The sequence below is a fragment of the Eublepharis macularius genome, chromosome 1 (assembly GCF_028583425.1).
Source record: "Eublepharis macularius isolate TG4126 chromosome 1, MPM_Emac_v1.0, whole genome shotgun sequence".
In the NCBI taxonomy this organism is placed as follows: domain Eukaryota; kingdom Metazoa; phylum Chordata; class Lepidosauria; order Squamata; family Eublepharidae; genus Eublepharis; species Eublepharis macularius.
Genome location: NC_072790.1, coordinates 73,349,255 through 73,368,977, shown reverse-complemented (window position 1 = coordinate 73,368,977; position 19,723 = coordinate 73,349,255). Strand labels below are relative to the sequence as shown.

Genomic DNA, 19,723 nt, shown 5'->3' with positions numbered 1-19,723 from the left:
GCTGAAGATAGTTCAAAATATTGCTTCTTATTGTATGTATCAGACTTTCACCTCTGATAAAAGGTTTTGCATAATTTTAAAACTTGTAAAACTTCTGACTAATGGTGACAGGAAAACAAATGTTCATGTGTCAGCAGAAAGCTCTTTCAACCAGAGGAAAACACTGCTATTGGTGACATGGTTCTATCAGAATCCAACTCTTTAAGCCCAGCTTATAGACAAACAAGCAACAGATATTTAATGAAAGCAGTGGGGAAGGAAACCATTAAAGCTAAACTAAACCAATACACACAAACCTACTTAGTTTCCAGACTAAAGTGCAAGATACTGATCAGTTATAATATACCATTTCCAAAACGACAAGTTTTGCACAGTGGATCATGAGACATCTGTTGTAATAAATTTGATTAGTAAAATCTAGATCACAACGTATTTTCAGAAATAATTCTTCAAATGTTATACCATGTTTAATTAGAAAATTAGCAAAGGCTAGTTTGGTAACCCAATAAATGTACATCAAATCTACATAAATCAAGCTAAATGCTTGTAAAATATTTTAATAATTTTATGACCTGGATAGCCCAGGAGAGCCTGATCTTGTCAGATATCAGAAGCTAAGCAGGGTTGGCTTTGGTTAGTAATTGGACGGGAGACCTCCAATGAAAACGAGGGTTGTAGAGGTAGGCAATGGCAAACTACTTCTGACTCTTGTCAGAAAACCCTACCAGGGGTTTTCATAAGTCAACTATGACTTGAGGGCAGGATTTCATTTTTCAAGCAAGATACTACAGCCTCCAAACTTCTATAAAATGAAGAACAAAATTAAAGTTAACAACAGCACAGTGGCTATATTCAAGAAGCTGAGATGTATTGGAACAAGTAGATACATTTGTATGCCAACAATACTTCAAGAACTTCCACATAGGTTTGTTCAGGAGAAATATAGTATAGTGGTATTTCCAGTAGCCAAAATTGCCATTTGCAATTAAAAGTTAAAATTGGTCTTCATTCTATTCAAGCAATTATCTAAACGTGGCTGGCAGGCATCACTGTTTACAGTGCTGCTGTGTCATGACTTCACTCAATCTGGAAATGTATGTTTTAATAGATTTAACACTGTCAAATTTATTTTCAGCTTGGATCTTATTTTGATCTCACCATGAAATAGTAATTGCAAAAAATTCTGATTTCTGAACACATCAAAATAGAAGTATTTAAGCAGCATCCATAGTACAACAAAATCATCAAAGAATTATACATTTAGTTGAATGGGTGGCTAGTTAATTATATGCATAATTAACAAAATATCATCTAATATTTGCAGACTCGCTTATAGACACCATGTTTTCTTTGCTTTCTGCAACAGTACAGCATCATTTTATATTCTACCTACTATTCTTTAAATGATATACTAAGCTACTATTCCTGATTTCAACAGGCTTAGGCTGGAGTAACTCTGCTTAGGATTTCACTGTAAATCTACTGAAGTCAATGGGCTTAGGAGGGTGTAACTGCTTAAGATGGCACTATTCAGGTGCAATCATAAGCAGGTCTACTCAAACATGTCCCATTGTATTCAAAAAACGAATTTAGAATTGTAGCCTTAATTTCTTAGATCAGTAATGGGTATAAACACCACACAAGTCCAAACAGGGCCGGAGCCAAAGGTTCTGGCGCCCGAGGCGGCGTGCATGTCATCACGCCCCGCAGGGGGGCTGGGCAGCTCGCGGAGCCACGAGCACAGAAGCTTAAAGCTGCTGCTGGGGCAGCGCGCCGATGCTGCTCTGTGTGCTGCCCCAGCAACAGCTCATGGCTTCTGTGCCTGGCTGGGGCAGAGGAGCGTGCAGCGGAGCTGGTGTGGCTGGCTGCAGCAGCAGCAGCTGCAGCCAGCCAGCCAGCCCCGTGCCGCCGCCGCCACATGCCCCAGCCAAGTGCACAAGCTGCAAGCCACTGCTGGGGCAGCGCACGGAGGCTGCTCCGTGCGCCACCCCAGCAACAGCTCACGGCTTCTGCGACCGGCTGGGGTGGAGGAGCATGCAGCGGAGCTGGCGTGGCTGGCTGCAGCTGCTGCTGCAGCCAGCCAGCCAGCTCCGTGCCACCACTGCCACGCACCCCAGCTGGGCACACAAGCTGTGAGCCGCTGCTGGGGCGGCTCCCGGAGGCTGCGCCCAGCTGGGGTGTGTGGCGGCGGCAGCAGCACGGAGCTGGCTGGCTGGCTGCAGCAGTAGCTGCAGCCCAGTCATGCCACCTTTGCTGTGCATGCCTCCGCCCCCGACACCCCCTCCGGCGCCCCTCCAATGCCCGCGCGCCCGAGGCCACCGCCTACCTGGCCTCCATGGGCGCGCCGGCCCTGAGTCCAAACCATAAGGTTTTCTAGGGCTAATGCCTAACTCTGCTTCTCTTTCACCTTCACTTCTCCACTTAACCTGTGGTTTTGCCGTGAATGGCAGTCATCTATTTCCCTGCTGTTCTACCCACCAGTAAAGTTCTATCTTGAAGAATCTAGTGAAATGCAAACAAGAGAGAGAGGCAGGTATAAATGTGTTGTTATCTGGCAAGGACAATGTATATTTTCATCTACCTCCAGGTGAGTATTTCTATGCCTCCAAAATATACAAATACTATTAGCTTCAACAGTCTGAAAGTAGACCACAATTGTTCTTAATAAATCTGATTTCAAGAGCGACCAAGAACCATTTGCAATCTCAATGTTAGGCACCCTAAAAGCAAGTCTGATGTGCTGAATTCAATTTTTTTTAATAAAATAACTTAATTCGAATTTATTTTAAGGGGAGAGTTAAGCACATTTTTGATACTGAAATCAGTGGGACAAAGGTTCTTACCTTTGACGGGATTATACCTATAACATTTCAAGAATAGCCATAATACATACAGGCATACTATCAGTAATGCTCTTGTATTACCATCCAAGAAAAACTTGGCATAATCCAGAAAACAGTATTTATTTCATTGAAGTGGAGAAATACAGTTAGGTCTATAATCTTAGGAAGCTGCAACATTGTGCTTACAGTATTCTATCTTTCAACTAAGCTGATGTCACCATTTGTCTATGGGCGTATCCTTTTGATATATCCCTTTTCTAAGCCGTCAGAGATAACCATCTCTGTTCTGAGTCAATGCCTTTCAACTACAGTTAAGGGAGTCCAAGATGAAGATGAATTCATACAAAATAGAGGTGATGCTGACTGCTAAGACTGACGTTCTGGAAGGTAAAGCTCTCCTCATTTTGATGGGGTATTATTACCTTTGGCTAACTCTTCTGATTGAGAAACAGGAAAATGCAAAGGCAAAAAGCATATTTTACTAACAGCATTTGGGATAGAAATTGGATCAGTATCTGGTACCGGCTGATATCTGGCCATGCAAATCTGTGCTATAGTAACCTTTAGGCTGGTTACTGTAAAGCACTCTACATGGGACTTCACTTGAAGATGACCCAGAAGCTTCAATTAGTGCAAAAAACTGTGGCACACTGGAGTTAGCTGCAATTCACATATTAAAAGTCATTGTATTAGCTGCCTATTTGTTTCTGGCTCCAGTTTAAGTGCTGGTTATGATCTATAAATCCCTTCATGGCATAGGATCTGCATATATACAGGATCATCTTCCCCAGTGTACCCTTAAGTGGCAGCTTTGCTCATCACTACTTAGTAGTCATCACGCAGGAAGATTAAATCAGTTATCTGCTCACATCAGACCTTTCTCGAAGGTGGCTCCCAGGTTGTGGAATGGCATTTCTGAGTAGGTCAGAAAGGCCTCTGTATTATTAGCATTTCAACTGCAGCATAAAACCAAGTTATTTAGACAGAAGATAAATATTGTCTGAAACTGTTTTAATATGTGATACTTGTAGGTTTAAATTGCTAGTCTAATTTTTTTAAATCATTGTAACCCACCTTGAGTACTTCTGGGGAGAAAGGACAATAAATATGTATATATGATCAAAAAAGCGTATGTGCTCAACTTTCTCTAGGATTTTGTTTTGTTTAAAGCATTGTTCTTGCATAAATCTCACTGGTTTCAAAAGAACCTATGCACATGAAGAATCAAAACTTAACTAACAAAACTGACATCTGAATCCATATTTGAGGATTCGACTTTTTTATCACTGGAAATGACTAAATTGTTCTTAAGAAACAATACTGAAGAAAAAAATGAACCATCTTCTATTTTGCCAAATTACACATGCTGTATTTTGATCACATGTAATATAATAGTACAATACGCAGGGATTTACCTTCCAATAGTGCTATATATTGAAGAATTATCCAGGTTCTGGATACATTTCTTGTACAGTACTTGATAACTTTTCAGCTAATATCAAGATCATAATTTTTACAAAAACATTTTTACATTATTCTTTATAAACATTATCAAATGAAACAGGAGCACACTTTTTAACAAAAAGAATATTTGCACAGCCTGTCTCCTATTGAAACTAATGGGAAATCTACCACTTATTTTAATAGGGTTTAAAGGGAAGGGGTGGCATAGGGTGTGGCAAGTCCAGGACCCTTTGGTCTCAGCCAGAAGGACATGAGTTCTACCCTGTTTCTTCTTTTACTGGCTCTTTCTGTAGCCCCAAAATTCCTCCCTTCCAAATCTCCTGCTCCCCTACTTTTTATATGTAGCTTTTTGTCACATTCATTTTCTGGCTCTCTTGCCTCATTCATGAATAAATCCATATGCATTAACAGGTCTTTACTCATGAGCACCCTATTACTTGTCAGGAGGCCACCACCTGTTTCCAGGCAGCTGACAAGGGGAGCTTATTGCCCCCCACTCCATGGCAGGCTGCTGCTTCCCCTATGGCTCTCTCTCTCTCAACTGGTCATCTGTTTTGCCTCCTCCCCTGTTCCTGGCTCACATCCCACACCTGTATCTAGAGGATTCAGTATGTACAGTTGACTCTACATTCCTATAAGAGACGGATGACGATGTGATTCTTTTGGAGCAAGGAACAACATATGGCTTTTCTTTCATCCCAACACACCATCATAAAAGGGGAAGAAAAACATTTGCACAAACTGTTCTGAAACACCTAGAAATATTTTAAAGCAATTACATAAAAAGTATTTTACTATTACCTTTTGTAAGCTGCTACCTATCCTGAAGAGCCAAATAAGTATATTGGAACGGCATGTAAACCTATATGTTTACATATGTAATTCATTCTTCACATCTGTTAACTATGTGCACTGTTATTGAAATGCCCATCCCAATCAGCTGGATCACTATACTAGGAACATAGCATTCCACAAAGGGATAAAATATGTGCAAAATTCAACTACTAGTGGAAAACATTAATGAAAAACTACACTGACATCCGTGATGAAATGCTAGTTCGGAATTCTTAGCAAAACAAAATATAAGAGTGCTAGAAGCAGTACCATGCAAAACTCAAACCACTTTAAAAGGAACTGTGATTTAAAAGCATTAATATTGGTTGGTGAAGAATAATACAAAATTTCTTAGCTATCTTAAAACTTATTCATTGAGCTGTGAAAATTTGTTAAAATTTTACACTAAATCTGTGTTTATTAACTACTACCACTATTGGGAGTACATTTGTAAAAAAATATATGAAATCCACATCAATACCAAGCCACTTTCTGATGATAAAAGCTGTATCTATTGTGAGAAAGTGAATTCACCATTAAGATTATTCTTGAAAGTGGGTGCACTGCAGAGGACACATGAGGAACAGCCAGTAGTAGATAACTGAGTCCTAATTTGCAAGTGTCATAAAACTGGATAGTTGCTAAGGCATTTCATTATATTTAAGACATTCTCTACAGTTGTTTCAAAAATCACAAACTATTATCAGGCTTTTTCTGGCAATAATTTCAAAAATGTTTTAAACATCAGTTCCCAGGTAAGACCTATTCTTGTACATGCAATCAAATTCAAGCTCATACAACAAATTTCATAAATCAAAGCTACTATAATGAAGAAAAGACAAGCTTGAAACATGGCCTCTTCTTAGTTCCCCAGCTAAAATATCTAGCAATTTTAATATGTATTCATTGAGGAACCATAAATAAAATATCTAAAAATATCCCAGGAGACAAAACTGTAGTAAGAGGCTGAGCGAAATGGTAACAAGTAAAAAAGGGACAGAATGAATGAACAGATGCTATACAGAGATCAGTAGTAACCTGTAACCATTCACAGATATCTAAAGTCTGAGGGAGGGGAAAAATGTTTGCTTCTCTAATCATTCTTTCATTAGGTCCTTTCTACTTTTCCCACTTTCCATTTTGTCCTACAAATGAAACTAAGCCAGACTTCATAAAACTGATTATGGAATGCAGTAATGAAAAACAAGCCTGCAAACTTTCAGTACATGCTTTGTTTTCACAATGTTTTCCAATATTTTTCACCATTTTGCATATTCCTGAAATTCCTCTGCTTGGGCAAACAACTTTACTGATAACCTAAACATAATTATGCTTTTACCACAGTTCTTCAGCCAGTACTGTTTCTGTTGCTTCACAGGGCTAGTGATTCTTCTGACAAAAGATCACACACTTGTTGTTTACATTAAACTAGAATACCTACCATTTGCTGATTTCAAACTCCTGGTCATCAGCACATATTAAATCCTCAATTTGCTCATAGAAATTTCAATAGCAAAAGTCCACCCGACCACTAGTTTGGTGTAGTGGTTAAGAGCGGCAGGACTCTAATTTGGAGAACTGGGTTTGAGTCCTCACTCCTCCGCTTGAAGCCAGTTGGGTGACCTTGGGTCAATCATAGCTTTTTGGAGCTCTCTCAGCCCCACCCACCTCACAGGGTGATTGTCATAACACACTTTGAAAACTACTCTTAGTGGACATTAATTTGTCCTAAAGGATGGTATATAAATCCAATGTAATTATACTATTATGTTATTATTTTTAAATACTCCAATTTCAAGTATAACAGGCATTTAGCCAAAGAAAAAATTAAAAGTTTGTGTGCATGCACCCCAAAGTAACTCTAGATGTTTAAAACAAATACAGTTCATCCTGATAATCACTTGTTATTGATATTTATTGTTACTTTGGACAGGTTATTTAGAGAGAGGTGTATGCTAATAGGGGGAAAAACATGACAAAAAATTGCCATGACCTAAGATAGAAAAATGTTTGTATTAGTTTTAATGATTTTTAAGTTGAGATTTTATGTATGTTTTAGTTTGTTAGTCATCTCATTGCCCCTTATGAAGACAGAAAGGCGACATATACATTTTGTAAAATAAATAAATAGTAAATAAATATAAAATGGGATTACTATTATTATGTATTATGATTACTCTATCATTGTACACGGTGATTCAGAGTTCAAGTAACCAGGCTCTTGTTTTGAGCAGCTTATAATGTAAAATTTTATACAAGAGCAACAACTTACGAGGCAAAGGAAATGGAGGCAAGGCTACACGGGGGAAGATATGTAAGAAGCAACTCTCAAGTGGAACAGCTTCAGGTCACTCCCAAAAATACAGTAACAGTAATCTTTTCAGCATTTGTAGAAATTTTATGCTTGTTTTTGTTGCTGGCTTATGCTGCTCCTTTGGTTTTTCCATTGTTCTTCAGAAGCTCATAGGTAAACAATTTATCTCCTAGCTAGCAACATGAACGGAACTAGGCTTGGTACATGTTTTTTTAAAAAAAGAAAAGCAACCCCATGGAGTTACATCCTCTGCATTACTCCATCTACTTGTGGCCTTCTAAGGCAGTTGTAGACCAACTTACATACACACAAGACATATCACCACAGTCCTACACATAATGTGTGAGCCAGCTTGTCTCCAGAAAATGTCAGAAATGCTAGAAGGGCAATGGAAGAATTTGCGTAGATTGTAATGACTATAGTGCATATTTTATTAATCATTCATGGCTGCGTTGATGGGAGGGGAATGGGGTTAGCTTTGCATTTTAATATTTTTGTAAGTGTTCCATTTGAAAATCTGGCATTAGGGTCTGATTTAAAAGAATTACTGTAAGAAAGTCATAGACATCAGATTCATCACCACAAGTTCTTCACCTGTAGCTTTTAATTTGCAATTGGTATGATAGATACAATCATTTCTAAGGATCAACCCTTATGTATCTGCCATTGAAATTAAAAATGCTTAACCTTTGGATTGATTACATACATTGTTAATAGAAAAAGTTTAGGCACAATCCAGATAAATTTAAGCCTCATAGATTTCAGTGAATTAATTAATTGAAATCAATGACTTTCTCTCATTGAAATCACTGGGACTTAAATGTGCTTTGAAACGCAGCCTCTATGATTATTTTATTGGGAATGGTATCAAAAACAAACGCAGCATGCAATGTGCAAACTAAAATGTCCACACTGGTGCCAATGGGGCTCAGAGGACAAATATTTGGCTTTGAGATAGGGTTCAAATCCCCCCTGAAGGTATAAATTCCTTGGGTAATCTTATACAAGTCTCTATTTTCATTCAAGTCTCCATCTGCATTATGGGAATAACAGTAATCAGGGCATTTCCATGGATAAATACAGAGCTGATTAAATGTGGATATATAATGCAGTATCTAAGGAAGAACTATAAGCCAGGAGGAAGTCCACTGATGAAATCTCACCTTGGCCATGAATAAACTGGGTAGCTTTGCGCAAGCCACAGCTGTTTTTTCAGCCTCAATTTCCCATAATGGAAACACTAGCCTATAATAAAATTTACCAAGATAGTATGCATGAAGTGTTTTTAAATACTTGAAATACTCCATGTATGTATGTATTATTACTGGTATGAACAAAACAATTGTACTATGAACATCAACGGCTACTTAAATAACCAGTAACAGAAAGATCAGAAAGTGATACTTTATTTTCCGAAAGTAAACATGTATAAAATTCCTATTTATTCCAGCATGGATTCCACAGCTATTCCATATCTATGCATATCTGTTACTTTTCCAGAGTCATTGTATTAACCCAAAAGGGTCCCCAAAGTTGCTGAGTCTATAGGCATTTTTGAAATTTTTAGTGGGTACTACTGAAAAATAGATATGATGAGAGGCAGGACCAATCACAAAATGGTTGTCATGGGCGGGGCACACACAAGGTGTTGATAGGTTTTAAACCAAGGGTCCCCCTACAACGCAAGCAGCAACTGTTACCAAAAGGGTGCTCCCAGTAGACCCAAAAGTGATGTCTCCTAGGGTCTTCTGAATCACTTCCTCTTCCAATGGGATGGAGGAAAACAAAGATGGCCCTTTACTTTGGGGAAAAGATGCTTTAGGGGAGAAGCAAGTGATCACCAGGAAACGCACTGGAAGGCGCCATGTTGGGGATCACCGCATTAACCAATGATGATATTTCTTAAAACCACTCTTCACAACAATGACACTTTGCTCTCTCTATAGATCTCTTCGGGTGCTTTGCTTCCTCCATTTGCAGCAGCTCTTCTGTCCTTGCTGTAGTTAACCAATCCCATCCACCCAATTTTCAAGAAAGCAAACTTTGGGGAAAAAACTTTGTTTCTCTACAAGAAAACTTAGGTTTTTGTGACACAACTCACAACTCTTGAGTGGTACTTCTCAAAAGGGAAGAGCCAGAACACCATTCCATCTTCTAGCACATTCCAACTCAGCCGTCATTTCTCCCTACCATTGTGCCTGGCAGTAACAGATAGGATTACCATATGCTCCATACTTTAAATCACAACAAATGCTGTATCACACCAGCAAAGTTCACATCAATCAGCAAAAAGTCTTCTTCACCCTTTGCAATCATTACAGAAAAAATTACAAGAGTAACTCAGAGGTAAGGGGAAGCTCTCTAAGGGCACTTTCACACTGACATCTACTATATGATCCTATGTATATTTAATTTGCAAGTAAGTTAGTTCTTGGCTTAACGCCAAGTCAGTGTACATAGGATAACTTTTTTTAAATGGGAGGTTCGTTCCTTTTTTAGTGTGCAATGGATGTAAAATCACCATTGGTTAACGCGTTCATTCGGTTTTAAGGGTCTTCCCCTACCCACTTTTTTCCCGCATGAACCGCATTTGCAAATGTGCACAAGGAAGTCAAAAGTGTCACAATGCATGAAGGGGTCTGCACTTCGCTGCAGCACATCATCACAGGCCACAAGGGAGGCTGGTTTCGAAGCATCCCAAGGGCGATTCAGTCGACTTCCAACACAGCCAAGAAACGCACACCGGCGCGCCTTTTCCCTTCAAAGCGGCCGCGCTCCTCCCACCCCACCCATGTGGCAACCAGAACCAGACCCTGAAAACGAGAGGCCTCCCGGGCGGATGCCGGCGCCTGTACTCACACGAACGCGTGGTAGATGAACGCCCAGCCCCGGGGTCTTTCCAGCACGTTGTAGAGATAGTTCTGCAGCCTCCTGTACTTGGCGTTCCGCCGGTAGCTCGGGTTGCTGCTGTAGGAGAGCGGCTTCCCCAGCAGGCTCATCCGGGCTCCTCCTTGCTTGCCTCTCCGCGTTTCCCGCAAGCCAAACCCGCCGCCGGTGCCCAGAAGGAGCAAGCCGTCCCCTCGCGGGGGCGCCGAGTTCAGGAGCACCCTGCTCCGGCCGGACTCCACATCCTTCATGCCGCCGCCGCCGCCTCCGTGGCGCTCCGCCGAGCTGCTCTTCAGCCAGAGCCCGGCGGAGCCGCCCTCGTTGTCTCCTCGGCTGTAGCTGCGGGGCATGGCATCACGGCGGGGGTACGAGCGACGGCGGCAGGAGCCGCGGAGGGTGCGGGAAGCGGGAGGCGAGCGGCCCCCTCGAGGCGCCGAGGGGAGGAGGAGGCGGCAGAAGAGGGAGGGGGGCAGCGGCGGCAGGCGCCTCGCGCTCTCCCCGCAGCTCCCGCCAAGCAGGAGAGGCGCAGGGGCAGCCGTGGGGGCCACCGTGCTCAGCCCCCGCCGCCAGCCTGAGGGGCTGAGGGGAGAGAAGTGGCGGCCGCCTCTCTCGGACGGGGGGCTCCCAGCGCTCGCGCCTCCACTGTTGCCTCCGTTTAACGTGGAAACTTTGGAGCCATAAAAAGGATTCCACGCTGGAGAAACGCACCCGATCGAGTTGACATCCACAACCGAGACGCGGAGAAGGAGCGGGTGGGGGTGGGGGTGAGTAATGAAGCCGGCTGCCTGGATTTGTAGAAACTGTTTTTAAAATGAAAGCGGAGCAGCCTCGGAGCGACGGCCGAAGGCTCCCGCTGCTGCTACCCTTGCCTTGTCAGTACATCTCGCTCTGGCGAGGGCAGGCGCTTCCCGAGGAGGCGAGCAAGCTGTTGCTCTCCGTCCCAATGCGAGAGAAAGTCGCCGCCACCCAATAAAACAGGCATGGGGGGGGGGGCGGGAGGATGCGCCCAAGGCGCCTTCGCCCCTCGTGCCAAGCAGCAGCCAAAGGCACGGCGGCGGCTCTCAGGATGGGGGCGATGAGGCGCAGCTCGTGGCGCTTACGCAAGGAGGAAATCTCCGCTGAAAAGTCATCCGGCTGCTTTCGGTCTGGTGGCTCCTGCGCATCTGGAAGGCAAACTCCGAAACAGGGTCGCGGAGTTATTTTTAATTGTTGCTCTCTTCAGGGTTTTTGTAGGCTTTGTTCAACGGGGCTGTCAGCGCCGGGTTACACAACAGCAGGCTTGGGGTCCAGCGACAACCAGATGCCCAGCGTGCAAGCAGGCAGGGCTCCCTTCTTCAGACACGAACCTTCAGGCACCTTCTGCTCCCCACTCGTCAGGCGTGATTTGCTGAGGCCTCAGGAGAGCCGAAGGAGACTGCGCCGACGTTGCCCCGGTGATAAGGGGGGGGGGGGCTCTTCCTTTTTGCGCTAGTAAACTCCCGCCAAGTTCCAGGGAGTTTGGACGGGAGCAAAGGTGCGGATGGACAAGAGGACAGAGCGCGGGGGAGCCCTCCGCTTCCGAAGAGGCAGCCTTCCCTCTCGCCTTTCTTCCCCACGCCCCCAAACGAGCGCTTGTGGGGCAAGCACGGCGGCTAGCCTGCTCTAGCCTCCTTCCGCGGGGCGCATCTTGAAGGCAGCAGGCGGCGGCGTCGCGGGGCCTGAGGCATGCCTCCCCTCCTCCACATTTGCTGTCGGCCGAGCGGTCCGCCCAGAGCGGCGACCAGACGGCCACCGGCTCTCCGCGTTCCTCTGAAGCAATGTGCCCTGGCTAGCGGGGCTGGCTTCCCCCGTGACGCCCAGCAACTCTGGCGCGGGGGGCAGTCGCAAGTTGGATCACTCGCCGCCAAGGAGGGACTGGCCCTGGGAAGAAGCCGCGGAAGGTTTTTCGAGCGGGCGAAGAAACGCGAGGGGTCAGTGGAGATTCTCAACCTGCTGCTGCTCGCCTCTCCTCCTTCGCAGCAACTGTGTTTCCCTAGTAAAAGCAGAAGCCGTCGCTTCCTGTCGCTTGGATCTTGCTGCCGCTTTTTTTTGCATATTGCAGTGAAAGCCCGGAGTGACATTCATTTCCTAATGTCAACGGCGCCCAACCCTGCCATCCACAGGCAGGCAAGCTGCTTTGAAAAGAGAGCAGGTCAGGCTGTGATGCTTTGACAACAAGTGCGGCCAAGATGAGGCTTTCAGAGACCAAGGACCAGTTCCCAGGGCTTCAAACCTTCCGCAGTTCAGGGTTAATTTGGTGTTTTCCTGCCAAAGTCGTAAAAACATTCAAGTGAAATGGCGTATTATAAAGTTATTCATGTCCATCCTTAAATGTGACTTGTTTCTTTTGTCATGGAGATTACAGTATTAGCCAATCGATTATTCCCATTTATATACCCTATTGTGCTCTCTCCTTGCAGGGCTGAAAAACCAGCTACCATCTTTTTAATCCCCATGCAGTCCAGTCCTGAATCTGTTTATGTAGCAGTAAACCCCACTTTGTTCAATGACGCTTGGACCAAATAATGGTGAATAGGATTGCTTCCTTAATTAAATTAATTGCAATGAAATTAATTGTATTTACTTCCAAGTTCAGGTATTGTTACTGAAGCCAAGAAAGCCTATCCTTTATAAGGGATTTATAGAAAAGAGCAAGAATCCAGTAGCACCTATAAGACTAACAAAATTTGTGATAGGATATGAGTTTTTGTGACTCTTTTCTGTGAGCTTTTCTACTGCTACAGCCAGACTAACACAGCTACCCGTCTTGATCTAAGGGAATTATAGCCTCACTACAGGAAGGAATTATTAAGCAGCCTTATCAGCTTTTCTTAAGAATGAGCAGATGCATGATCAAGGTCTCAGCCATACACTATGGACATTTAATTGTATTTTTATATTTAAGATAATATATTTAAATTCAGAAGCCAGTAAAGGGACAATCTATAGCTTGTTTCCAAGTTTGTCAGTCTGTGCTTTTGGGTTGTGAACTCCAGGTGCTTAAAATGTGGGGGCAGGCCCCTCTGGAAACAAAGGCCCTGTGTTATAATCATTGGGTTCCTGGAAGAACCTACATCCATTCTTGGTGAGGAATAACTGCCAGTTTGCAATCGTTCCCTTCCAAGAAACTTGCTATTTTATACAGTCCTTAGTCTCGGGGTGAGTGTATGAAACTGGGATGACTGAAATGGTGGGAGAACTCTTGCTAAAAGAATCATTAAGGTCTTCCATATAGTCTGATATGTACAACTGCATGTTATACACACATCAATGCACATAAAAATTGGCACACACTAACTTTAATAGTTGGATAGATAGGAGGAAGGCAGAAGAGACTGAGAAGACAGGCCTAAGTTTTAAAAGAGCCAGTATGGTATAGCGGCGAGAGTGTCAGACTAGGGACTGGGAGAACTAAATTTGAATTTCCACTCTGTCATGGAAGTTTTCTAGACAACCTCGGGCCAGTCACGTACTTGGTCAAATCTATGTCACAGTGTTGTAGAAATTAGATGGAGGAGAATTATGCAAGCCACCTTGTTGTTGTTATTATGGTTATTATTTATTTATTTATTTATTTATTTATTTATTTATTACATTTCTAACTTGCCCTTCCCACAAGCGGGCTCAGGGTGAGGTACAACAGTAATAAAAATATAATACAAATATTAAAACAATTCATAAAACAACTTCATCATAAAATCAACAAACAGATAATAACTGTCCCAAGATGGGGTCAGTTCCAGATTCATGCCCATCAACATACAGGGGAAGGGAAGCGGACAGATAATGTGCTGCAACCTTTGGGTTGCAAACCTTGGGTCCCCACTGTGAAGAAAGGGGGGGGGGGGTTAAATTAAGTTAAATTTTAAAAATTAAAAAGTTTGAAAACTATATCTTTAGATTGTTAAGGTACATTCTAGGGCTCTTAGTTTAGATTTCACTCAGAATTTAAAGTGCATATATGCTGTGCAGATGTACAGAAAAACAGGCATTGCAGAAAGATCCCACAATTTCCCCATAAGGGCAAGTATTTTCCAGAATTCCTTCTTCAATTGTCTCTAACGAGAGCATGGGAAGTTACAATTTGTTTATCCTACTTTTCATTCAAAAACTCCCCATTCTCTAACTCTGGGAGCTCTGGATCCCAGTGTTGGAATATTTAGGGGAAAATGATCTCATACGTAGACTCATCTCAAATCAAGTATATTATGAAACTCTGAGTTATATGTAATATATTGTGCTCTCATTTATTTATCTCTGCCTACAATCCATTTATACTTAAATGTGTTCTGACTGCCTAGTTATTACGCTTAATTACCTATATTTGTCTATGGTTACTATTTGCTGTCAAGCTTTGTTATAAGTTCACTTCAAATTGTATTTATATTGCAACCAAAGTTAAATAATTTTTAAAAAATCCCTCCCCATTTTCCAGCATAGTAGAGCAGAACCCCTGATTAGGGAATCGGGAGGCAAAACATTTGAACAACTTTTTGCTATACCCTAACTCTGTGCCCACCACGAGGGTACCTTCCCCATATCAATTAATTGGAGGCAGGATATTGTTAGCAGATCAGAGTTAGCTGATAAGGCTAGTGGAGCGTTATCTGGCTCTTCTTAGCCAGGAGCCACTAACAAGGAAAGCCGGAAGGAATCCTGTCTGATGGAGGAGGTGGAAACCCTCAAACCAGCTGTTCAAAGGGGGGGGCGGAATTACGCGATCTATTCCTGGGTAGCAAGCAGGGGCATAGGCAAGATATACATAAACGTTGCCAACAGACCTGGAGAAAAAAATGTCATGGCCCTTTTGTAGAAGCTTCATAGGAAGTTATTTACTAGGTGATCTTATTTACCTCCATGCCTTGGAAAGCTTCAGCTGCCCATATCATGCATTAAGCCTCTAAGGAAGGGACATTTACTCCAGGCCTGGTGGCAACCGTATGTATATATCTGATTGGAAAACAGAACAGTAATAACAGCAGTCCATTGTCAACGTACTTATGAAGAGAATCATGGAGACAATTGGAGCAGAAGGCACTTTGGGTCCTAGAAGTTTTAAAAGATCACAGTGTGTCCTGTCTAGCAGCTGACCCTTGCAACTCACAGCACTTATGATAGCAAAAGTTGGCTAAGAATCCTTAAAGTGCCATGTAAGGGAAATTATGTATGCTGGGCAGCCTAACAGATGGATCCTTATGGAAGTTTCTTTCTCCACAAAGCCGTAAAAGGTGGTATACAGGCTTCAGCCAACATAATAGGATTCACAAAGTTTCCAGGTTGGAATGGATTCTCCTGTCAACCTATCGCAATACAATTTTCCATTTTTTACTTGTTCTTATTCTTTAGGAATAAGAGTAGTACCATGTTCTTATTCTTTAGGAAAGAGCTCAATGAATAAGTCAGCTCTAACTTATAAATGGAGTTCTTTGCTGGAGCATATCTTAGAATGAGGCTGGGTCAAGGAGCACTCTCAGGCTGTAAGCCTGATCTCTCCAAATATAGAAGGTTCGTCTTTGCATGCACCACCAATCGTCATATCTATGTATTATCAGGATCCTGGATACTTGCACAATTTTTCAGGAAAATTCCCCGTAGATAGAAAAATAATTTTCTGTTGTTTCCTTGCCTTCTACCAGTACCTAATCACTTAGAGTGCAAAACTATACAAAGCAGTATTGGACACTCCTACCATATGCAAAAGGAAATCATTCATCAGATCAACAAAGCATTGTCCAGCCTAGCCTGAAATTGACTGTATGCAGAAAATCCATTTCATTTATCAACAATATACTTTATCACTTTGTCCAAATACTGTAAATTAGACACCAGCCATAAGTGACAGTAAGAGGGAGGAGCAGGGATCAAACTTGCCTAAAAATTGCCTTCCTGTCTGCCAACAACCCTATCTGAGTAAGAATTGTTTATGTTTGGGAAAACACAGCTCATCCCCCCCACCTCCCGCAATCTTTTGTGCCCTTTCTTCAATTCCCCATTATTTTTTTTACAGCCTCCACGGGTCCACACTGACAAATTTAAAAGATCATCTTGATCCAGCATATTGATTTTTGTTTAGGCTGAGCTGAACAAGGGGTGCCTTTCAGGGAGCATTGAACCGGTTTGGTTTGCTGGTACTGATACCAGCAGGTAGCCAAATCAAATTGGATATGTAGCGTCATGACATTGGCACATTTAGAATATGATTCCCAGTTGACTGGGATTTGATTAATCAAAGAAAATATAGTTATGAGAAGGGAAATAAAAGCATAGAAACAGCGGCAACAGGAGATGTAGAGACAACAACAGAAAGCAAGAAGGTCAGCATTCTTACAAGGTACTGGTTTTCAGGAAGTATTTCCACTCCTTCTTTCAACTCAAAAATCAAAATGAGAGAATAGTCAACACAGTTCTGGGCTTTTGTATTCCAACAACATCACTATTCCCTTCAGCATAGAAACTGGCTATATGGATTGGGGAAGGCATTGATGAGTGACCTTACTATTCCTTTGTGGTCCACTTTTGTGTGACACCCTTTGACTCATGAAATAGGAACTAATGATCACGCATACCGCTCCAAGCTGATTAAGGACCCTCAAATAATAACTAAAACAGATCCATGCAAATGGAATCCAACCAAGCCCTGAAAACCCTTAATTCAGATACTGCTGTAACAGCAGCCTTGGAATTGATTGTGAAAGGCAAACATGACAATAATACCAGACAATGTGAGAAAGTAGATTGCAAAAAGTCCATTCCCTAAAACTGCTCCATAGATGTAATGGACATAGAGAAGTATACTTCTCTCACTACAATTATTTGCATGGCATAGTCCTTAATACAAGCGCTCTCTCTTGTTTTGCAAGATTCCAACTGAACTATGGTTCTGTAGTTATCCTGCTGCTGTTTACACTCAATTCCCACATAAACTGAAAGGTGTAGGGGAAGCTTTCAAACTAGGGCCTCTGAAAGCAATTTTGTCAATAAAGATTTTCTCTTTAGTAATCACAGCACTGAAAATTGGGGCCCCTACTGCACATTCAGCCAAAGGATACCATCTTTGCAACCTGTCCTGTGATACCTTTTTGGCTACAAAGAGGCAATATTGCTATTGGTCTGACTGAGAGTTTCTGTAAATGGCCTTAAATGGTAGAAAAGGTGGCATTTAAATATCTGAAATAAAGACGTATCCTTCCGACACTTAACTGGGTGAGGGGCTTCATTGTAAGTTGATTCAACCACGCTGCTCTTCACCTTTTTTGTTTTGTTTCTTTAAAACCTTGACTTTAAAACATTCTGTGAACCTCAAGAGAGGTACCTTGTTTCAGGCATTAAGATTACTGCTCTTTACTATTTTAAAAAAAGTAAATATTGCTAATGAATTTTTTTGTATTGGAGTTGTACAGTGCAGGAGTGAATCTACCAAAAGAGTTCTTAATTTTTAAAAATAGACTGTAAAACATTTTCATAAAATGGTGAAGGTATGTGAGGAAAAAGTAATGTTTCCCATCACAAATTGTATCCCACAAGATACTCAGAAGTGCCTGTGGCGTATGGACACACACATGCCACAATATCAATGAATCTTGGGGAAGTCTTGCATTTTCTCCAAGTACAAATCCTTGGCTTGTAACAAAAAGAACGCTGCATAGGTAAAAGTGACTTCTGTTCATAAGGGGGAGATTGGCAGTCTCTACCACTCCTCTCTTTACTGCATCATCCCAGCTTCGGCTCTTCATATTGCAGTACATGTTGTTCTGGAGTATTCCCAGTCTTCAGGAATGACTTTTCAGTCATGCAGTGGCCTACAGCACAAAGGATACATAAAAGTCCCCTTGAACATGTGGAGCTCTGCTAGTGGTTCTTTGGATCCAGGTCATTGTGTAAAATACGTTATCAGAATCGAAGATGTGCAACCTTGAGAACAAATAATAAGCACACATTTATTGCCAAAAACATCACAGTGAAGGAAGCATCTAAACAGGAAATCTACTATGAATATGTGACTGGATTGAATCCATAAAAGAAAACTTTTCCCCCGAATCTTTTTGTGGGCAGAATTATACCCCGTTACTCTAGAGGACTGCAACTGGATCAATGTTTTCAGAACTGGGACAAAATATAAAAAGGAACACATCTGACAAACATTCCAAACACTGGAATGAAGACATTCTTTTTGCTATCCACAAGAAAATACTATAAGAATTCTGTGCCCCCTAGTGGTAGTTAATGATATACACATATATTTAGAAAGATAGACTACTGCAGGAAAAATACATATTGTAAGCTTATCAACTAGTTACTGGAATTCTAAATGTAGAAGGACAAAAAAAACCCCTATTTCCTTATTGTTTAGGACATTCATGGCACAATATGGTGAAGATTCCATTGTCCTTGAACATGTAGAAGTTAGCAGAAAGTCTGCGCCAACATGAAATTTATGACCCTTAACAGAGGTGCAAATGTGAAGTAAATATGCCACAGGAACACATCTATAGCAGTACACCTCTCTTTTGCAAACCAGTACATTCCATGGATTTGATACATAATCCATGATATGACCAATTTTGCAGTCTCTTTATTTATACTGTCATCTTTCTGTTTCATTCTAAATATTCATGTTCCATTTCCCACTCCATTTCTCTTCCAGATCACAGCCTTAGCTGAACATCCTTCCTGTCTTCTGAATAACCCTGGAGCCAACCTGTGAATCCTTTCCTCCTCATACCAGAAAACTCTACTGTTCCTTTATTGATTTTCTGAGAATTCCCTTCTGCATTTTTTCACCTATGACTTGCTTTTCAAGCTGAGCTGTCTCCTTTCTCTCCTCTCAGGGGCTTGAAATATTCAAGCAAAAAGAAAGAAAGGTCTATATATCTATCTGTTATTCATTCCCAGGTTTACATCAATATTGTTTTGCTTCCATTCTCAACCTTTCTTCACTGGCTTGTTTAAAAATTCTACTTCCAATATCGGAAATATTGGAAAAATTCTACTTCCAATATCTCTTCCTACACCATTCTCTTCCCACCAAATCCCTTCTCTTATTTCTTTCTCTTCCTTGTCTACTAGGTTCTTCTCCATTATAAAGCACATCTTTGATTCTATTTTTCTCCCCATCTATCCCTTTCAGACTCCTTATTTGTGGTTTGTATTAAACATGCTGCTGACTTTGTTTCTCATTTCCCAACTTGACCTTCTGTGTAGTTCATCTTCTCCATTCTAGTTTTCCTTTCTCACTGTCTCACTAGGATGTCCCGTGACATTTTTCTGTACAAAGCGACGGTCCTTCTCCTTGGCTGTGCGCTGCCGTTGACTGTCTTGGCCGGACCTTCTGCTTTAACATTTAGGGTCCTTCGAGAACTTGATC

General features: G+C 41.9%; 1 protein-coding gene across 2 annotated transcripts in view; it reads right to left on the bottom strand.

Moving 5' to 3' along the window:
• The window catches only part of KCNQ5 (potassium voltage-gated channel subfamily Q member 5), a 449,493-nt gene extending 438,802 nt beyond the window's left edge, over nucleotides 1-10,691 (bottom strand). For both annotated transcript variants that reach the window (XM_054975407.1, XM_054975414.1), the window contains exon 1: nucleotides 10,315-10,691. In XM_054975407.1, coding sequence (XP_054831382.1) covers nucleotides 10,315-10,691 — 377 coding nt within the window. The remainder of the gene's footprint in view (nucleotides 1-10,314) is intronic.
• Nucleotides 10,692-19,723: the final 9,032 nt, after the last annotated feature.